Raw genomic sequence first — 19,695 nt, 5'->3', positions numbered from 1 at the left:
AGATCTTTGTAGAATTTTCAAACACTTGGATTTTTTTTAACGCTTTTTTCAAAAGTAGTGATTTTTTTCTTCACATAAGTAAAGTATCTTATATCTGGTTGTAAAGAACTTTGCCACCAGGATGGTATCCCATTCAGCCTGATGCATGTCAAAAGCGGAAAGCTGCGGATTTTCGGACAGTCTCTAAGGGACAATCTGCCCTTACTATTCAGGAATATAAATGACACTCATCCCGAAATCTAGAATGTACGTCATTTGACTACTAGTTGCTTGTCAACCCTATACCCTTTTTCAATAAATTAATGTTAAAGTTTCTAAGGTTTCTAAGATGCTTTTAAACAGTTATAATGGCGTTTTAAATATATGAATATGGAGAAACGAAATAAATAGCTAAGAAAATGTAATTTCAACATGGAGGTATTATTGTTTAACAACTACGTTGCATTCTTACGTTTATGCTGATTTATTTGGAACTTGCAAATGGAAGTATTATTTTGTTTAGTAGTATTATTAGTAATATAAAACATAAAATTAAATCGTGGAAAATGATTTTTTCGGTATTTATTTTACGGCATATTTGGAAAGGGAGAAGGTATATCTCGGTATATTTTTGAGGGTCTGGCGGTATATTTTATCGATAAATAAGCGGTCACACTGTCTCAATTTGTATAGTTTTCTTTTCTGACTTTTAAAAACAAATAAAAGGCAGGCATAAAGTATATTTCGAATATTTTAGTTTTTGGACAAACGCCTGTTAGCCTGCAATCATTGTAAGTAACATTATTTAACCGGGCAAGCTACATATTTGGGCGCTAGCCGCTCCAAAGAAGCGCGCGTGTGTGTGTGTGTGCGGCGGCATTTCATTTGAGTGAACCAAAAACAGTGCTGTGTTGCACAAAAACAAGAAAAGAAGACAAAGCCGAGGAAGGCGTAGCATGAAGGACCCTAAATCAAATTGATTTTGATTTTGGATAAGCCGCAAACGGTAAGTAGGGAACGGGCTTAATTTCTCTTACTACCATGTGCTTCGTATTCGGACAGGTTATTTCGGTGTTTAAAGATTGATTCCGATTCCGAGATTGTGTGCGACAGTTTTCCCTCCAACTCATATAGGCGGCAAAGATGAGCTTTTTGCCGGGCGAACCAGTGCCGCCCGGTTTCGAGGAAGATGACTCCTCAGCCCGCCCGGCCGTCATCCAAAAACAAGTTGACGATTTCACAAGCGGGTCATTGATTGGCACCGAATATTGCGTCGAGATCATCGAAGAGGACCGCCAGCGCCCCAGATACTATTGTGTCCTGTGCGGCAACTACAGCAGTATTTGGACGGTGTTTCTACATTGGACTTCGGTGTCGCATCGCAGCAAATACTTGCAGACACATTACCAAAAAGCCTACAAGATACTGCAGAAGATACAGAAGCGCGGAACAAATAGTGAACTGATGATGGCCACTGGGATTATTTGCGCATTTATTGAAAAACATTGCGGCCGTTCTCGTCGCATTGTGTCGGTGCTTGGTTCACAATTTAGCCAATATCGTTCGAAATTCTGCAGTCAGGCGCGTGACATGTTCCATTTTGATGAGTGCTCTGGACCCGACTTTGTCCAGGAGGCACACAAATTGGTGCAGGATGTGATGTTGAAGAAAGAGGAGAAAGGAGCGCCAGAAAATAATGAACGCGATGAGAACAAGAACAACAGCAATGACATCATTGCCCTCGATGCCATATCCAGTGATGATGAAAGCTTTGGCCCCGGCACTAGCACTGGCCAAAATTATAAGAAGAGCAACCCCTTCGACGACCAATCGGCCAGTGGCCGTGGGGCCAATCGTTCTCCACCGGCGCCTGGTGAACTGCCCAAGCAACAGCTACCCACGCCCAAAGAGCTCTCCATGCAGGCATCGATAATTGCCCATGAGCGCTACAAGTGGGAGAAATTTCGATGCATGCTCGAGCTGCAGTTGAAGCAGCTGCGCGACGAGACGGAGACATACGAATCCTTTCCGGAGAAGCATCCGGACTATCCAGACGAGTGGAAGCAGTTCTGGAATCGCCGCTACAAGCAGCTGCAGGAGGAGAAGAAGACCGATCCGAACAGCTACGATTACAAGCCCGAATGGATTAGCTACTGGAAGGACAGACGCGTTGAGCTCTTCAACATTGCCGTCGCAAAAATCAAAAAAGATCTAAAGGAAAAATTCAAGTTGACCGACGAGGATGAGGAGAAGACGAAGGATCTCATGGAGCGCTACAAGATACGTGTCTCCAGTCCACGAGAGGTATCAGCCGGCCCTGCATCCAGCGGCTCCCATGTCCGCCGTAAGCCGAATTTTCGCAACAATCGAGGTGGCGTCGACGATGCTGCTGAAACTGTCATTGACATCAGCGATGACGAAGCGCCCAATCCATCAATGCGCAATCGAGCGCACTATAGACCCTCTCGCTCGCTTTCAAAGTCGCCCAAGCGTGGAGGTGGCCGTCATCCAGGATCACGCAGATCACGCAGCCGCTCGTCGCGGCGACACTACAGCAAACACAACGAGTTCCGTAGCACTTATTCCCGCAGCCGCAGCCCACAGCGTGGTCATCGCTCCAGATCGCCTGTGTACTATCATCGCCGTAACATGAATCATCGGGTTTTGTCATCGAGTCATGGACGATCGCGTGATGGCTACTCGGATCGTCGCAGCGGTGATCCAGAGCGGCGATCCAGGGACAGGGAGCGCACGAATGATCCTGATTTCTATCGCAGCGGTAGCTATAGCCGTGCGAGTCATGGGCCATACGAGCGCATGGAGACATTCCGTGTGATGGACTCGCGTGTCTATCCCGAATATAGTTTGCCTAACAAGACACGCTCCAAATCGCCGCCAAGCTCGAAGGACAAGGATAAGGAAAAAGATGCAGAGCTGCTGGCCGACGATGGACCCCTCACTGTGGTGAGTGTTCTGCGCATGCTATCCGCCGTTGAGGATCATTTGGGTAGTCTCGGTCCTAAGGCATTGAGTCTGCTCAGCAAGGCACTGGCCATGGAGATGGTGCGGGCGAACGCGGCCGATGATCTCCTACTAAACGATGATAATTGTGTGCTCTTGGAGACAATCAAAGAAAAACTGAAGGGCATCCTCATAGCCGAAGTGCTGGATGATCCGCAAAAAGTGCGCGTTGTGAAAAAGTTGATCACGAATATAGCGGCCATCATCTTTCAAGTGAAAGCCAAAGGTAAGTCGAGAAACCCAATTCATTTCTACTTTCAATTAACTATAAGTAGAATGTACATAAAACCGTCCAACAAAACATATATACATATATGCATATATGTATATACATATATAGTTGGTATTATCTGCGTGTGTGCGGTAAGTATTTAGTGTTCTGTTCTGTGTTCAGTAAAAGTAAAAGGTATTCCCCATAGGCTTAGTATTTTTGTATATTCCTTGTGTCCCTTCGGAATTGTCGCGTTTCTTCCTTTTCAGTCTCGCGCCGCGCGTTTGGAGCCTCTCCTCTGGCTTCAGTTTTTTTAGGTTTTTTGTTTTTTGTTTGGCGAATGAAACCCCGAATTTGTGTGTGTCCTTTGTGACCGAATGTGCAAAAGTTTTAAGCATCGCCGGCCACACTGTAAAACTATTTTCATTCCGTTTCCAAGAATGCACTAACTTGGGGTTTCTTTCGATTAAAGGAATAAAATATTTATATTGAAATTAAATAAAATTCACTTCCCTTTCATTCAGTTTAAAAATCAAAACAAAAATAAATGAAATTAACCGAAGCCGAATGGCTATTTAAATAAAATAGTTAATCTGAATCCTTTTGTTTTCAATCTGCTCGGGTTGGGGTCTATCTCTCTCTCTCTCTCTCTCTCTCTCTTTTACGCTCTGACGCTGTAGGAGTAGGAAGTGTAGGAAAAAACGGTTGTTTAAGCTCCCGAAAAGCCAGGCTGAAAGCTCAACAGATATGCAACATTTCCACACTATTTAAGAAATTAATTTTTAAAAAATTATCTGCTATGTATGGACTAAAGTTTAAATATTCAATTATTAAATATTCATATAAAAGGGAAATAAATATTGAAAAGGAAAAATTAATTTATTTAATTATATGTAATATGTACAAATTTAATTACAATTTAGAAAATCAAAGAATAAAAGCAAATAAATAAAACGGCCATACGAATCTGAACAAAAGTCAGATAGTTCTGATCCGATACAGCCATGTGAAAGCTTTCCTTAGCCTAAGTACCGTTTTCAGCTAAGCTTTCAGTTATGGTAAATGAATCGCCGCGTCAATTTCAATCGGTTCGTCTAATCGCTCATATTCCGCGCATTTTCGGGGCAAGAATTTTGTATACTTCAACCCTTCCGGATCGGATCGGTGTTGAACAGCAAACAACAGGCGACGCGTCGTCGTTCGTGTTGGATCAGTTGTTGATCGCTTTGATCGGTGATGAATTAGAATTTAGCTTTCTTTCCTTGTTTGGTTAGTGTTCAAAAAAGAAAAAAGTGTAACAAATTAACGCCCGCAACGCCCCTGTGGAAGGAGAGAGCAAGCAGCATCCTTCTACCATCGCCACACCATTCCATAAGTATAAAATGTAATTTATTTGCAAAGTAATTTATGTTGTACTTTAACTCGATTTCGATCTGTGAATCGCACAAACCATTTTGCCTTTAATACTTCAGACGACTGACGATAATTAACCTTCTCCTTTTCTACCCGTTCACGCACCATTTTAGCCAAGAATGACGGCGGAAGCAGCAACAGTAAGGCGGCGGCGAATCCCATACCGGCATCGCCCATACGATTGCCGTACGATCGGAGTATTGTCAGCTCGAAGCTGGCCAGTGCGTTGGTTGCCAATGGCTACTCTGATGTGAGCAGCGAGGACATGGACAAGCTGTTGCACTTCTATGCCACACTGGCAAAGGTCGAGAAGAGTCGTCGAGTGGCGGGCAAGAAATTTCATTTCTCCGAAGTAATCAATCTGCTGGGACTGAAGCATAAAAAGGGGAAGGTGGTCAACGATCCCATTGACATTGACATCGATGAGCTGATGAAGGAGGTGGAGAGTCAGCTGCATAAGAAGGAGAAGATCGAAACGGTTGTGGGGCCCAAGTCAGATAGCATTGGCATGGAGTCACTCACCGATTCCGATCTGCAGACATTGCTGCAAAACTTCAAGTTCCTTTCCAGCGAAGAGCAGGTCCATCTGATCGGTCATCTGCGCAAGCTTGAAGTCCTGGAGCCGCTGCGCGTCGAATGTCTACGCAAATATGTGAATCTGGCTGAGCTAAGCGGCGATGGTGAGTCCTGCAGTGATTTTCTTTCACGCGTCGCTGGAACCATCAATCCGGAAAATACATCTGCCGTTTCGGCTGCCGTTGCCACTGTGACGTCGTCCAATAAATCTTCATCTGCAACTGCCAATGCCACTGCCTCGGCGGCGGCTGCTGCTGCTGCTCTGTCCTCGCTGAGTGACCGTCGTCGTAGCTTTGAGCGGGAAGAGAACGTGTCGCAAGGCAACAAGCAGCGTCGTACCGGCCGCCCTTCACCAGGATTCATCATTGACGATGATGACGACGACGATTATAATTTTGATGATTTGGTGATGAAGGCCTGCGACTCGAATGGTGGCAGCGGAACTGGTGCTGTAAGTAGCAGGGGCGGCGGCGGCCTACCTTCTGTTTTACCGGCCGCATCTTCGCCGAATGCTTTGACTTTCAAGCCGGCCGCTTCTTCCAAGTTTTCGCTAGACACTGAATCGATTATAGCCAATCTAATGGACACGCTCAGCAACTGCCAGAAGCAAGGAGGCGGTAACGGTGGTGCCTCGCAGCAGGAGAATCGTGAACGCCCCTCTGGTGCTGGTACTCCGGGTCCAAGCAAGTCTTCACGTTCCTCCGCAAAGAAACACCAGCAGCAGCTGCAAAAACAAGGATTCACTAAAATTCCAATGCCCAATGCCAATCCCTCAATGCAGCAGCCTCAGCAGCTGCATTCCGGTTACAATCAGCTGGATGGAAATTCAGCATTTCAAATGCCGTCGCAGCATCACTTTGGCCAAGATCCCAGCGCGACTTATAATGGCGGATACTCCTTTTCTGGCTACTCGAACTACCAGGGACCTGGGCAAGATATGCCCAGCGGATATGGCGGAGTACCAATCAATCCTTGGGCCAACAATGGTGCTGGCCCCCAGCCGCCCCCGTTCATTCAGCAGCAAAACTACATGGCTGCCCAGCAGCAACAGCAACAGCCCCACCCATCACAGCAGTACAACAATATGTTTGGGCCTCGTCATTAGTTTTAGGTTACATACTTCATATTAGATATTCACATTCTTTTTTATACGCATTCATTTCATTTCGCACGCAAACAAATCAACACCCCGAAGGGAAAAGGAGCCAAATGTACGTCTGGCTCATTCTTTTCCATGCCCGGGCGCGTGTGTGTGTGTGTGTTTAGTCCGTTAAACAGCAGCTGTCTCGATACCGAGCTTACAGTTGTTTTTCTGGCCACAAGAAGAGGCATTATTATGTATATTTTTATTTTCATTTGAGTTTGAGTTTGCGTCAGCAGTCAAAATAAAGCAACGGAATACAAGCTTCTATCATAACAGATAGGAAATTCTTGCAGCACCACAAATCTCTATTTCTCTCTCTCTCTCTAATTGACTTGAAGTCCAAGAAAGTCGTCACCGTCTTGCCGGCTGAACATAGTTTTTGATTTTGTAATTAAAATACAATTAAATATGGTTTAAATATATCAAATAAAAACAGAGAATGAATATGGCAGTTAACCTTTTTTATAAGAAATTCAATTGTTTGTATCATTATCCGATATCCTAACAGCACTGTACGAGGACAACAGCTTGTGGATGCGAAAGTGCACCAAATAAATGAATCGGTGAAATGAAACGTTTCAACAGATCTGCCCGGAGCATCTGTCCATCCTGTTTTGCAGAACAATAAAAACGTAACAGGATTGTGTTTGTAATAACATTTACATTTAAAACCTCCCCATTTTTTAGCAGAAAAAACTAATAAAGTGAGCGAAAATGAAAATGTAAAGCATTAAACGATTGACTCTTTCATTTTTTCTTCGTTTTGTATCAAGGAACTAAACTCTAACTACAGTGAGGCAACCGCATAAAGTCCACCGTCTGTGACTTGACAATAGTTGGTATTTCGAGCTGCAACAACTGATGCAGGGACTGGCCCGTGTGCCTGTATATCCATTTGCCGGCCTTGGGTGTGCCAACGAAATCGAAGCGCTTGGGACCGCTGGTGGGGGAACTCAGCCAGATTTGCTTGTTGGGCGTCTGGCGATTGATCACATAGGTGCCGTGGCTCTTACCAAGATTCACTGTAAGAACACCATCCTGTCGAAATAAATAAAAACACTGTAGCATGATGTAACCATTGTGTATAAGGCGGAAGTAACTTACGCCATAGGCCACGTCGGTGCCAATGAGATCTGTGGCGTTCTCGGTCAGCTCTTCAAAGTAGTCGCACAGGCCGTCAAGGGTCTCTGAGCACAGACGTTCGTAGGTGGCCGTATCCAGGGAGCTCTCCGTCTCGATTTGGCTACTAAAAAGCCGCTTGTTCAGAGGTCCATTGTTTTGACTGAAGCTTTCAGAGGCTGTCGTTACCGTGGGCAGACTACTATGACACGTGCTGTGGTAGCCAGCAGTGGTAGCAGGACGTATATTCAAGCGGCTTAGCCGAGTTAATAAACGCCTGGTAAACATGGTGTGTGGTTTGTTTATAATTATTTCTAGTATGATTTGCATTGGTATATTTACGGTATATTTTAAAAATGAATATTTCGGTATATATTTTAGGGCCTCACTGACCAATGAATAATTTAAGCTATCAGTGGATATATTTAGACGTCGAAATTGAGTTGACGCGGTATATCAGTATTTCATAAATTGTTTGGTATGTTACGGTTCTTCCGGTATTTACGGTATATTTAATAGCGTAACATACTGGCTATAATAATTATTTTCCATCGGTGGTGCATTTATGCTCTTTTTTGCGGAAGCAGAAATATATATTGGTATATTTCTGAGGGTCAGACGGTATATTTTATCGATAATTACGCGGTAGCACTGGCACCGACGCAAACCAGAGAAAATGGCGTCGCCATGAAAATTTTTTCTGTTTTTGTCGATGAAAAACCCATTGAATCGTGTAATTAGTTTCGATGCAATTTCTTTTGAATAAAACTAAAATATTGTGAATGAACGATAATGGCGTTGCCGAGCAACTACAAGCAGATAGCAGTGGGCGCGCCAACAGGCCCCGGACCGGTAACACCGCTCCAAGGCGGCAGCCGGTCTCGTTCGTCTGGCGGCGGTGGCGGTGGGGACAGGAACAAGGACCAAACGCCCATCTTTACCCACAGTAACTATGGTAATCCGGCCTTCACACCACAGAAGGTGACGAAATCGTCGAGTAGCAAGAACCAGAACGAATCACGACTGCCCAAGCCACCGAAGCCGCCAGAAAAGCCCGTACTGCCGTACATGCGGTACTCAAAGCGAGTGTGGGACATGGTGAAGGCCCAGAATCCGGAGCTCAAGCTGTGGGAGCTGGGCAAGAAGATCGGCGCCATGTGGAAGCTGCTCAACGAAGAGGAGAAAGCTGAATTTATCGACGATTACGAGGCCGAGAAGGTGGAGTATGAGAAGGCGCTGAAGGCATACCACCAGACGCCCGCCTTTCAGTCGTACATGTCCGCGAAGAGCAAGTTCAAATCAGATGTGGACATGCACGAGACGCCGTCCCGTGGCGGTGGCAGCAAATCTCACGAGCGTCGCATCGACATCCAGCCAGCGGAGGATGAAGATGACCTCGATGAGGGCTACACGGCCAAGCATATGGCTTATGCTCGGTATCTGCGCAATCATCGACTCATTAATGAGATCTTCTCGGAGGCTGTGGTGCCGGATGTAAGGTCCGTGGTCACCACCACACGGATGCAGGTGCTCAAGCGGCAGGTGAGCTCCCTGACGATGCATCAGACCAAACTGGAGGCGGAGCTGCAGCAGATGGAGGAGAAGTTCGAGGCCAAGAAGCAGCGCATGGTGGAGTCCAGTGAGGCATTCCAAGAGGAGCTGAAGCGCCACTGCAAGCCCGCTGTCGATGACGATACCTTTCAGAAGATGGTGCACCGCATGTACGAGGACATCAAGCGTGATCGCCAGCGGCTAGACGAGCCCAGCAATACCACCAACAACTCAACGACTGGCCCCGTCTCTGCGTCGGCCACTGGTGGTCCCACCTTGGCCAGTCGGAACGAGGAGGCCTCCAAGCAGCAGCAGCACCAGCAGCCACCGACGCAGCCCGGCCAACCGTCCGCAACGCCTGCGCCAGCACCAGCACAGGACGCGCTACCGGGACTGGCATTGACACCAGCGAAAGAAACTCCAGCGGTGACGGTCAAGCCGCCACAACCTAATCCACTGCCAATACCAGCACCTGCGGCACCGGTTGCGCATGTCCATGAAACCGCAAGCAAGACGGATCCAGAGCCCATGGACATTGAGCCACCGCCAAAGCCCTCAGTTCCTCCGCCACCCATCAAGCCCGAGAAGCTGGAAATGGCCGCCGCACTGCCACCACAATCGACCGTGACGATAGGAGAACCGCCCAAGGATGTGCTTAAGGTGCTGCCACCCAGCAAGGTGCCAACACCGACGCCCGTGCCAACGCCCACACCGCCACCGCCAATGGCTGTTAGCGATGTGGTGGTGGGGGCCAGCTTGAATCCTGGTGCACCGGGATCTGTTCCAACAGCAGCGACGACGCCAACGCCACCGCCACCAAATTTACAGCAGCAGCAGCAGGCACCACTGCCGCCACAGCAACAGCAGCAGGCACCACAACAGCAGCAGCAGCCACAGCAAGCGGCTCCTCCACCTGGATTACCGCAGATGCATCCACATCCAGGCCATCCGCCACCGGGTCATCCGCACATGCCACCGCATATGGCGCCGCATCAGCCGCCGCCTGGAATGCCAGGTCTGCCGCCGCCGCCACCGCACACGGGCTATGCCAACTATGGAGGACCACCACACGTTCCACCACCGCCGGGCGGTCCAACACGCTCGCCCTACTACCAGCCTCAATATGGCGGCCATCCGACGCCGCAGCCCTACTATGCACCCTTCTCCCCCTATCAGCAATCGTACGGACCACCGCCCGGCTCACATTACATGTCGCCGCGTCCACCGCCACAGCACAATGGGAATCCGGGTCCAGGCGTGCACTATGCACCCGAGCACGGCAGTAATCCACCTCCGCCAGCACAGCAGCAAGCGCAACAGCAGCAGCAGCAACAAGCGCAACAGCAGCCGCCCCAGGGACATATGCACGAACCGAGCGGACCAGCTGTCGCCGGAGCCAGCGGTGTAGGTGTGGGAGTCTACGGCCAGCAGCCGCCACCTCAGCAAGCTGCTCCTCCGCCCAGCAGCGGCGTCGGAGCAGGAGCAGCAACGACACCGGGCGGACCACCGCCAGCAACTGGAGCGACAAGCGGCGAGAACGCGGCACCGACAGCGATACAAGCGGCGACGGCGGCAGCACCACCACCACCTGGCAGCAAGCACGCAGTAGATGCGGATAAGCATGAGACGAAGGACTAACTGGGACTTGTACCTCTCCCATACCCATACCCGCAGCCACAGTCACAGCCACAGCCATACCCATGGCTGGGATGCATCTCAATCAGATTCTAGTTGTAGTTTTCAAATTATTCTTGATTCATCCCTTTCTTTATATTTGCCGCCCCGCCCCCGTGTTGTAACATAGCTCCCTCTCGTCCTGTACACCAGGTGCTGATCCCCCATTTATGCCTCTCCAACCCCAGCCCCACGTCCACCCCCTCTAATCGACCATGTGGGAAAATAAAACATTAACATTAATATATTAAGTTGAATATACCTTACCCTGCCCCTATACACCTTTTTTTTTGTGTACTCTGATATATATTAGATTCTGACGAAATATACGATTGAAAATTAAATATAAAACAAAACGAATTAATAAGAATTGCCGATTTGTTTATTCCCAATACATTGTAAGTATATATGTGTGTGTATAATGCCGAGTAAACATTCCATTTCTAAGGGTTTCTACTGATAAAAGATTATTTGTTACAAATGTTCTGTTTATTGCACTACAGTGGCGCCATGATCCTGAATGTTCTGGTTGGCGTTTGCGTTTATACGGGTATATATTTTAGGTTCTTTATATACAAAGATGCGAAATGGATTTGTCTTAGAGCGTAAGTTAAGTTATCTTACAATAATCGATGATGTTGATGATTTTATTTTGCTGAGCATTTACTTATTGATCGGCGGATGGTGGTGGGGGCGTTGGTTGGGTGTGTAGCGGTTAGCGTTATCATTTCATTTCCAGTTTATCGGAAGCACTAATGAGGAATGACATTGTTTTGGCATTGATATGAGAGGGTAACAGTTCAGAACAGATATGTTATGGATTGTGTTTAGTTTTTAGGACAGCTTGATACCAATTAGTGGGTGAAACTCCATTTGTATGGCGCTGTTCACGCACATGTACATGGCATTGGCATCCTGGCTGCGCACATAAACGTTCACCATGGGCAGCTGGTCACCTGCCTGCACCCTCTATCACCTTGAGTATAGCCTCGCTGCGTGGCGGCATTAGTCCACGCAAGCTTCCCAACATATCCCCGACAATATCGGGCACGTCGTGCAGGCGCACGCGCAGCGCCAGCGGCGGATAACCAGCCAGCGCCAGATTGTTGGCCTCCAGTCGATAAATGTTCGAAATGTGCGTCTTGCGCAGGCGTCCATCGTCCACGTAGTAAACATCGAATGTCTCCTCATCTCCTCATCCTCAAGCTGTGTTCAGACTCGCTCATCCACGGCAGCCGAAGCTCGCGAACTTCGTGCCGCTGAGGCGCTGCTCTTCTCGGAGAGGCAGGATCGTTGGCCAGCAGAATGAGCGACGTGACTGAATTCTCCATGCGAATCTTGCTCGATTCCACAACCAAATCGTGCCAGTGGCTGGGCAGATGATGGTTAAACGTTTGCTCATACCACTTCTCCAGCTTGTAGCCCAATATGCCATTGGGATACTGCCGCAGCTCCCGGTACAGGCCGTCAATGAATGGCAGGAATGGCAGCGGCTCTCCCACGACATCAATATAGTTTCTGAGAACGTCGGCGCCCGATTAGCGCCCGCACCTCAGTGGTTACTTCTGCAAAGATCTCTTCTTTACTCGTAGACATGACGACGCTTAATTCTACAGACGATAATAATTAAGTTTATTATGTGTAGCTCCAGGCTAAACAAAGTTCTTGTTAAGTGTGCACTTGCATAAATATAATGCCTATAATATAAAGGCCTGCTGATCCTGAACTTTTAAAGTATTTGTACATTTATTTCATAAAAAAGGCGCGTGCGGCAGTCTGACTGAGGATTTATTGAGTTTGGTACTACATGCTGTAAAAACTAACTCAGTGGCGCTGCCATGTGAAGCTTGAGCTGTGGCCACACTTTGACTTTAGTGCGAAAGCTTTGCCAAAAATGGTACATTTGTATATGCATATAAATAATGAACGTATACGCCAAGCACGTGCACATATGGAAAGGTGGAGAGGAAGCCTCCATTGCCATTTAACGGCCAGCAGCTAAGCCACTCCCACCCACTTATCCGCTGCACATCACACATACATACATACATATGTATGTGAGCACCCATACCGTACTAGAAATCTCTCTCTCTCTTTCCTACACTTACACACACTGAGATTATCACACACGTCGACAGAGCGCGCAAATGACGTTTGCTTGGCTTTTGTGAGCAACTGTACCCACGAAGCACCCCACAACGAAAGACAATTTCAATGGTTTTTTTTTTGGTTTCTTCTCTAGAAAAAACCGTTTATTTTTTGTGTGATTTTTGTTGTTTTGTAGTTTAAAAGAGTTTTAGGGTTTACAATTTTTGTTTCGTCATTTTTGGGTGTTTCGTTTTTTTGTTACATATTTTGTATCTATTGATTAATTTTTGATGTTTATTTTTTCGGGGATTCTATGGCAGTCTTTAAGATAAAGATTTCTGCTGATTTCTGATTTTTTTGTTAACTATTTTAATGTATTGCATATTATTTATGTAATTATTTTCTTAGTGCATACCATACGTATATAATGGGTACATTGTTGTTGTTAATTTCCTCCATCTGTGTGGTTATGTCTGTTTTTGAATGCCCCACCAACTCTCACAATCCATGGAGGAAGGGTTGGGGGGGGGGGGGGGGGGCTGGGTTAGCTTTCTGTTCTAATTCTCCCTTGCCAAAAACGTATAAAATGCTTGTAATTCTAAAACTTATTTAATCAACTACCTTCGTCTCCGCTCCCCACACAGAGAGGGAGCGGAACGAGCCGGGGACCCACCTGTTTTATTCTTCCCTTTGCTACTCTCGCCGCAACACAACAACACGGTTGGTATGTGTGTTTGTTTGATGTTTGTTTGATCTTCAACATGAACCGTTGTTCGGGTTCGCGAGTAAAGGAATGGAATAAAAAGACAAGATCTATTTTATGTCTAGTGTCTACAAGATATATGTATGAATGCTTACTTTACGTTTTATATGTAGTATATATGTATGTTTAGAAGTAAGTGTATTCAATTCGGTCTTCGGTGTTATATTGGATATCATTTTCAGATGTTCTTGTTGTTGGTTGTTGTTAAAGTTGGGTGTTTATAATGTTTATAGCGCCGCCCACATGGTTTACGCCCTCTGGCCCGGTATAGCCACCTGGTCGCACCTTCCTGTCGCCTTGCCACACGCAAACGATGCTCACTTGCAGTTTACCGGCAGTCCCCATTCAAACGCGATCGGGTTGTGTTGACGCTGCATGCCCCATGCAGCAGCTTCTTTCGGGGGCTACTGCACAGGGCAATTAATGGATGGGCAATTCCGGCAAACAGGGCATCGTCCACGCCAGTTGGAGATGTGGTGGCGATGTTCGAGACGACAAGAGCAGCGCGACCAGAAGGATGGGATCTCATTTCGATGAGATGAGAGAGCGACGCGGCGACATAAATGGTATATATATATATATATATATGTGTGTATATATATATATATATATAGAAAAATAATGTTAAATTCTAATGTACAATTATAATAGCAATAATAATAAGTGTTACGGGCATATGTGTATGTATGTAAAAGTTAAATTTTCAGGGGCCCATCTCTTTTTGCCGGCAATCGGGCGCCCGCTCGGTTGCGGGTTTTTGTATGTGCTGGCCCTGGCCCAATTTGCCAGCAGTTAGAATGAATTTCATTCAAGAAAACTGCCTCTACCTAAATTAATCTTAACTCGAAAACAAAGATGGTAAGTGTATACATGTAAGTTTTGAAATGGATGATTAATCAACTTGTTTTTGAGTTCCCCTTCAATGTGGCGCGACCACTTGCATGATGTTTGTGTTTGTGTTGCTGCTGCATCTGCCGCTTGTTGTTGTTTTGTGTAGCAGAGCCGCGGTCGCGCGTGCATTGCAAAGGGAATTGTTACACTCCACTGTGATCATACTTCTCCTCCTTAAGCACGCTCGCCACGGATGCGGCGCGCCAACTGAATGTCCTTGGGCATAATAGTGACGCGCTTGGCGTGGATGGCGCACAAGTTCGTGTCCTCGAAAAGGCCCACCAAATAGGCCTCAGATGCTTCCTGCAAGATGTACCGGAGATTGGCAGTTTTAGGACACTTGTTCCACTCTCTCTTTAAGCGGAAGGGGTTTGGGGACGGGACAGGACGGGACTCACCTGAAGGGCACCAATGGCAGCCGACTGGAAACGGAGATCTGTCTTGAAATCTTGAGCAATTTCACGAACAAGACGCTGGAACGGCAGCTTGCGGATGAGCAGCTCAGTCGACTTCTGGTAGCGACGGATCTCACGAAGGGCAACAGTGCCGGGACGATAACGATGGGGCTTCTTGACGCCACCGGTAGACGGGGCCGACTTCCTGGCAGCTTTGGTGGCCAGCTGCTTACGAGGAGCCTTTCCTCCAGTCGATTTACGGGCGGTCTGCTTAGTACGGGCCATTTTTCTTCTTTATTTCAATCAAAGTCTGCAAAATTCGTAAGAAATTTAATGGTTTTTAGTACATCATTTTATATTCTCTTTAGTTTGAGTAAAGTTTCTCCTACAACTAGAGATAAGCACTAACTTTGATCCTAATATTCAACACTTTCTAGACTCTTGGAGCAGCAAAGTCTAAGCCGGGCGATGCTCAGCGCCGGAGCGCTGGCAGCCAACTGTGGAAGGCGAAGCTGCTGTGGCCTAGAGGAAACCCCAGCGAGGGTTGAAATCTTTGGCCAGCAGCTGCTGATGGCTATACATGTTCCCTTTGCCGGCATTCGTCGCTTTCTGGGTAACACTTGAGAAACATCCACTCGAGTGGAGACGGTCAACGTCTGGTGTCTTGGTGGGCTAGGGCTTGCTCCGGACCCCAGCGCCGGCGGAGGCAGCAAGCAGCAGTTTCGCTTTGAGTGCCTCTTCAGCGCGCTCTTCAGCCATTGTGCGAGTGCATATATTTCTCTTTTCATGAGCACACAACATGATTCGATATTTTTTTCCCATCTTGTATGTTTTTATGTCGTTTCCCCCGTACCATGCTGGGCCTTTCTTTTTTTTAGTCGTGCTGCGCGCCTCTTCATCTTATTTTTTTTTTATGCGGAATCAATCAAGTTGAAGTAATGATTCATGGTTTTACATGTTCCTTTATTTCTGTTATTTTTACCCAATATTCTGCATTAGCCCGATCAGAAAACAATAGGCATGAAACGAAGGCACTTACTTTTCAGAGCAGAGCGCGGTGGAAAGAGATTTAGTTTGTGTGCGTAAAAAGTGAACGCACAATTTTACGAAGCGCCAAAAAGTAAACAAACGAAACAACTTATTGTGATGAGCGCCATAAAAACGCGCCAAGCCAAAGAGGGATGGCACTACTACGATTGGCGTTAGACAGAGAGCGCCAGTGGTTGTGGCGGACGGGATAGCCACAAATTGCGTCGTTTGAATTCGTGTGCGTGTCCGTTTGCATGTGTTTGTGTGACAGCTGCACATCCTATTGAAACTCAAGAAAAGGCAAAGTAATGCAAGCAGTGGGGACTGTAACTGTATCCCAGGGGGGTTGGGAACCTTCTGGAAGCACAAATCATCATTAACCAAAGCAGTGCGCATGACAAGTTTCAGAAAGTGCACTGCACTCATCTATCTATATACATACATATATGAATGTATGCATGTGTGCGTACGAAGACACAAAAGTATTTCATTTCTTCGCGCGCCTTTTTTTATTACACAAAACTGTATTTATCTCGTTTCGATACGCACATCCATACATATACATATAAACATCTGTGTCCCGTACAGCACTCAACAAATAAAAAACAGTCAATGTATGTATGTATGCATGTGTTGGTACAGACAAAAAGCAAAAGCTTAGATAATGTTAAAACGAATAAATACTTGAATGTATATATATAATATGCTACGTTATTGGTTTTAAACGTTTCTCAGTAGACTGTTTAATTGCAGCACCTTTCAACACATTTGTTGTATATGTAGGCATTGGGATGTGTGTGAGTGCGTTTGCATGTTCGTTCGTGTGTCGCCTCACCAATAAATAATAAATTAGTTAATGATTTACAACACAACCAAAATATGCAAATCTTGTTTATCGCGCCCTTTTTCGTATCTATGCTTTTCAAAATCACCTCACAAAAAAAATTACTACAATCACTTTAACTATTTAATTGCTACTCTCTTTCTGGCAGCCATTTTGAAAATTCGAGCAACAACAAACGGTACCCCACTTCAATGCATCCATCGTGCAAAACGAAGTCACCTCTCACGTCGCCTTCGTGCATTTGTGTGTGTATCCGTCGGACAAGAAAAAAATATATATGTAAAGCGGCATTAAATATCAGGGCTCCGTTGGCCGTCCACCGGAACCCCAAAAATAAAAACAGATGCAGACAGACGCAATAGTTTGGGACTCCGCCGGCCGTCAGAGGCCCGAAAACGAGAAAAAAAACGAACTGAACATGTTAGGGCTCCACTGGTTGGCCAGCGGAGCACCCGAAAACTAGAAAAAAAATTATGTGTAAGCAGACATGTAAAATTGAGGCTCCGCTTGACGGCCGACGGAGTCCCGAAAACAAAACCATTGTCCATACATTTTTACCGCATTTCGTTTGCACATTTCCCTATAGCTAGCAAGATAATTTTAAGCGAGAATATATTTTAGTTTAATTTTAAGGAGCTCTCACCGTTTAATTAGTTCACTACAAACTTTTAAGTTTTTTCTACAGAGAACGCACACACACTTTGACGATTTCACAATTAATGTGACCAAAATCAGTAGGGGTAAAGACCCAGAAAATTTTCACATTCAAAATATACCGTAAATATACCGAATCCTAAATCGTAACTGATAAAAAAAAGTTCAGCGGAAAATTTGGCGGCTTTTATTAATTTTTTTATTATTTTACCTTACCTTAATGAAAGAATGAGAAATATGAAGAATAAAAGCCATTTAATTTGTGATCAGCATCATAAGAAAACTCAACTTTTTCGAAAATGTCGTTAGGACTCTCAGCCTCGAACCTATTCTTTTATTAGATTATTTTTATGGAAATATTTATGGATATGGTGAAATTTACTTGTATGATGTATAATTTATCTCTCAAATTTAAATGAAGCAGATTTTAAAATGAGTCTTCGAATTCTAGTTTAAGGTTATTTGAGAATTTATTATTTGTTTTAAAACCCCCTCTTTATATACATTCGACCATAAAGCAATTATAGAAGGAGGTCTCTTCGGCAAAATAAGGGAAACGTGACAATGCTGTCAATAAGTGCGAGTGAAAGGCCTCTGCGCTGTAAGTGTCGAAGGACAAGAGTTCTCCCTCTCCCTCTTTCTCGTGGCGGCTCCTGACCGTTTCGGAGCGAGATATAACGGTTCAGAGTGAAGCAGTAGCAAAGCAGTGGATTTAAGTTTGGAAAGCAGTGAAAAATGATTTTATTTGTGATTGCATTGCGTCGACAATTGCAAAAATGCTTGTTTAAAGAAATAAATATTCTACTGCGACTTCTTGTCCTCCCTGAGTGGCTTGCCAAGAGGCTCATCCTTGAAGTGAAGGAACACAAACGAAAAGATAAAGACACCAATCATCATGGAGAAGGCGCTCGTGTAGTACGGGAAGGCGCTGGGAATGAAGCGCTCGTACTGCGTGTGCTCCAGCGGACGCACAGACACCTGGGTGGTGCTATACAGATGGGTGTATCCAACACGATTGTAGTCCACCTTGAACTGGTAAACGCCGTAGACATCGGGTATCTTGAACCTGGCCTCGTAGCTGCCCGTCTTTGTCTGCTTCAGGAAGGTCCTCACGAACGGGTCGATGCGCACAAACTCCAGCTGGATGTCACTGGCCTTGTATGCCTGCCACTGGCCAGCCACCAGTTCCTCAATAGCAATGGTATAGATCACGGGATCGGTAATGGTGTAAGCCTCGCCTGGGGGCAGCAGCTCGCCCTCCTTGTGGTGCTGCACAGAGGCAACGCGCAGGCGGCCGGTTTCACCAAAGACCCACTGGCTGATGGACTCAGCGACGACTCGATTCCCGGAGAGCTTGTGGAACACACCGCTCTGAGCATACTGGACGGCTGTGGTGAAGCTCTCGTCCGAAAAGAAGAGTAGGGAGCCGGAGAAGACGACGCGGGCATTGTTGCGTGCCTGGAGGGCGGCAATCAGCAGAGTGCCGCGGCCCACAGCGTGCGGATAATCGGTGACACTGGACTGAGGATTGTAGCTGTACGCGCTGCTCTCGGCGGTGAGCAGCTTTAGAACCAGTGGGTTCTCCTTGTCGGCAATCAGGCCCGTGCCTCGGTACAGTAGTGGTGCCGAGTCGGCCTTGCTGTTCTCCCTGCCAACAATGGTATCGGCCTGGATCAGATTCTTGGCCGATGTCAGGATGGTTGTGTGCTCGCCAGAATCGCTGACATCGTAGTTCAGATGATCGATGACTGCAGCGTTCTCCTCGTCCAGCTCAAAGCCACACTCCGAGGCAAACTCGCGCAGAGCATCACCAGATTTTTCACTGCCAGCTACCAGCACATTGCCGCCGTCGTCCACAAACTTGGCCAGACGCTCCACACTGATATCGCCGCCAAACTCCTCCACACTGGGCGCAAAGATGATCACATTCGTGTAGAGATACTCGCCATAGCGCGAAAGAAGCAGGCTGGAGTCGTCCGCGAGCTTGTATGTTAACTTAAATCCACGATCTGCAATTAAATTAGTTTTTCGTCAATACAAATTTGTACACGTCATAGATTAGGCCAGAGGCCGGGTGCGGTTAAATTACCTTGCAGCGATTTGAAGAAAATCGAATGGGTCTCTCGTATGGCCAGATTGTCCAGCAGCACCAGCGTTTTGGCATCAGTCTGCAAAACTGCATTGCAGTTACAAACTGCCAGGAGCGCGATTAGTACAAGTTTCCACATATTTAAGACCCTTTTTTCCCTAGACCGGCTTTTGTGACATAAAAAAAATGGCCACGGAAGCTACGCGTTAGTGTGTTTATTCAGTAAGGGTATTCACGAGCCTGTGGAATCGATC

At 46.4% G+C, this 19,695-nt stretch overlaps 5 protein-coding genes across 5 annotated transcripts; 2 read left to right on the top strand and 3 right to left on the bottom strand.

Annotated features, from left to right (window-relative positions):
* The first annotated feature begins 648 nt into the window (after positions 1–648).
* Positions 649–6,784, top strand: LOC117590405 (uncharacterized protein CG7065). Its single transcript, XM_034283002.1, has 3 exons — positions 649–985; positions 1,042–3,226; positions 4,738–6,784. Exons 2-3 carry the CDS (start codon positions 1,123–1,125, stop codon positions 6,303–6,305), a joined length of 3,672 nt encoding a protein of 1,223 aa, XP_034138893.1. The 5' UTR covers positions 649–985; positions 1,042–1,122; the 3' UTR covers positions 6,306–6,784.
* Positions 6,785–7,067: 283 nt separating this feature from the next.
* LOC117590409 (frataxin homolog, mitochondrial) lies at positions 7,068–7,785 on the bottom strand. Its single transcript, XM_034283007.1, has 2 exons — positions 7,449–7,785; positions 7,068–7,382 (listed from the first exon to the last, which is right to left on the bottom strand). The coding sequence occupies exons 1-2, from the start codon at positions 7,749–7,751 to the stop codon at positions 7,128–7,130; spliced, it is 558 nt and encodes a 185-aa protein (XP_034138898.1). The 5' UTR covers positions 7,752–7,785; the 3' UTR covers positions 7,068–7,127.
* A 326-nt stretch (positions 7,786–8,111) lies between these two features.
* LOC117590406 (basic proline-rich protein) lies at positions 8,112–11,048 on the top strand. Its single transcript, XM_034283003.1, has one exon. It carries the CDS (start codon positions 8,256–8,258, stop codon positions 10,650–10,652), a length of 2,397 nt encoding a protein of 798 aa, XP_034138894.1. The 5' UTR covers positions 8,112–8,255; the 3' UTR covers positions 10,653–11,048.
* Positions 11,049–13,066: 2,018 nt separating this feature from the next.
* On the bottom strand, positions 13,067–17,419 carry LOC117590412 (histone H3.3A). Its single transcript, XM_034283010.1, has 3 exons — positions 17,342–17,419; positions 14,829–15,135; positions 13,067–14,733 (listed from the first exon to the last, which is right to left on the bottom strand). Exons 2-3 carry the CDS (start codon positions 15,108–15,110, stop codon positions 14,605–14,607), a joined length of 411 nt encoding a protein of 136 aa, XP_034138901.1. The 5' UTR covers positions 15,111–15,135; positions 17,342–17,419; the 3' UTR covers positions 13,067–14,604.
* A 681-nt stretch (positions 17,420–18,100) lies between these two features.
* Positions 18,101–19,636, bottom strand: LOC117590407 (dolichyl-diphosphooligosaccharide--protein glycosyltransferase 48 kDa subunit). The gene is made up of 2 exons (XM_034283005.1): positions 19,442–19,636; positions 18,101–19,361 (listed from the first exon to the last, which is right to left on the bottom strand). The coding sequence occupies exons 1-2, from the start codon at positions 19,578–19,580 to the stop codon at positions 18,154–18,156; spliced, it is 1,347 nt and encodes a 448-aa protein (XP_034138896.1). The 5' UTR covers positions 19,581–19,636; the 3' UTR covers positions 18,101–18,153.
* Positions 19,637–19,695: the final 59 nt, after the last annotated feature.

This window comes from Drosophila guanche, unplaced genomic scaffold, assembly GCF_900245975.1.
Source record: "Drosophila guanche unplaced genomic scaffold, DGUA_6, whole genome shotgun sequence".
NCBI lineage: Eukaryota > Metazoa > Arthropoda > Insecta > Diptera > Drosophilidae > Drosophila > Drosophila guanche.
The sequence above is the reverse complement of the archived record's forward strand: the minus strand, read 5'-3'. Positions and strand labels throughout refer to the sequence as shown.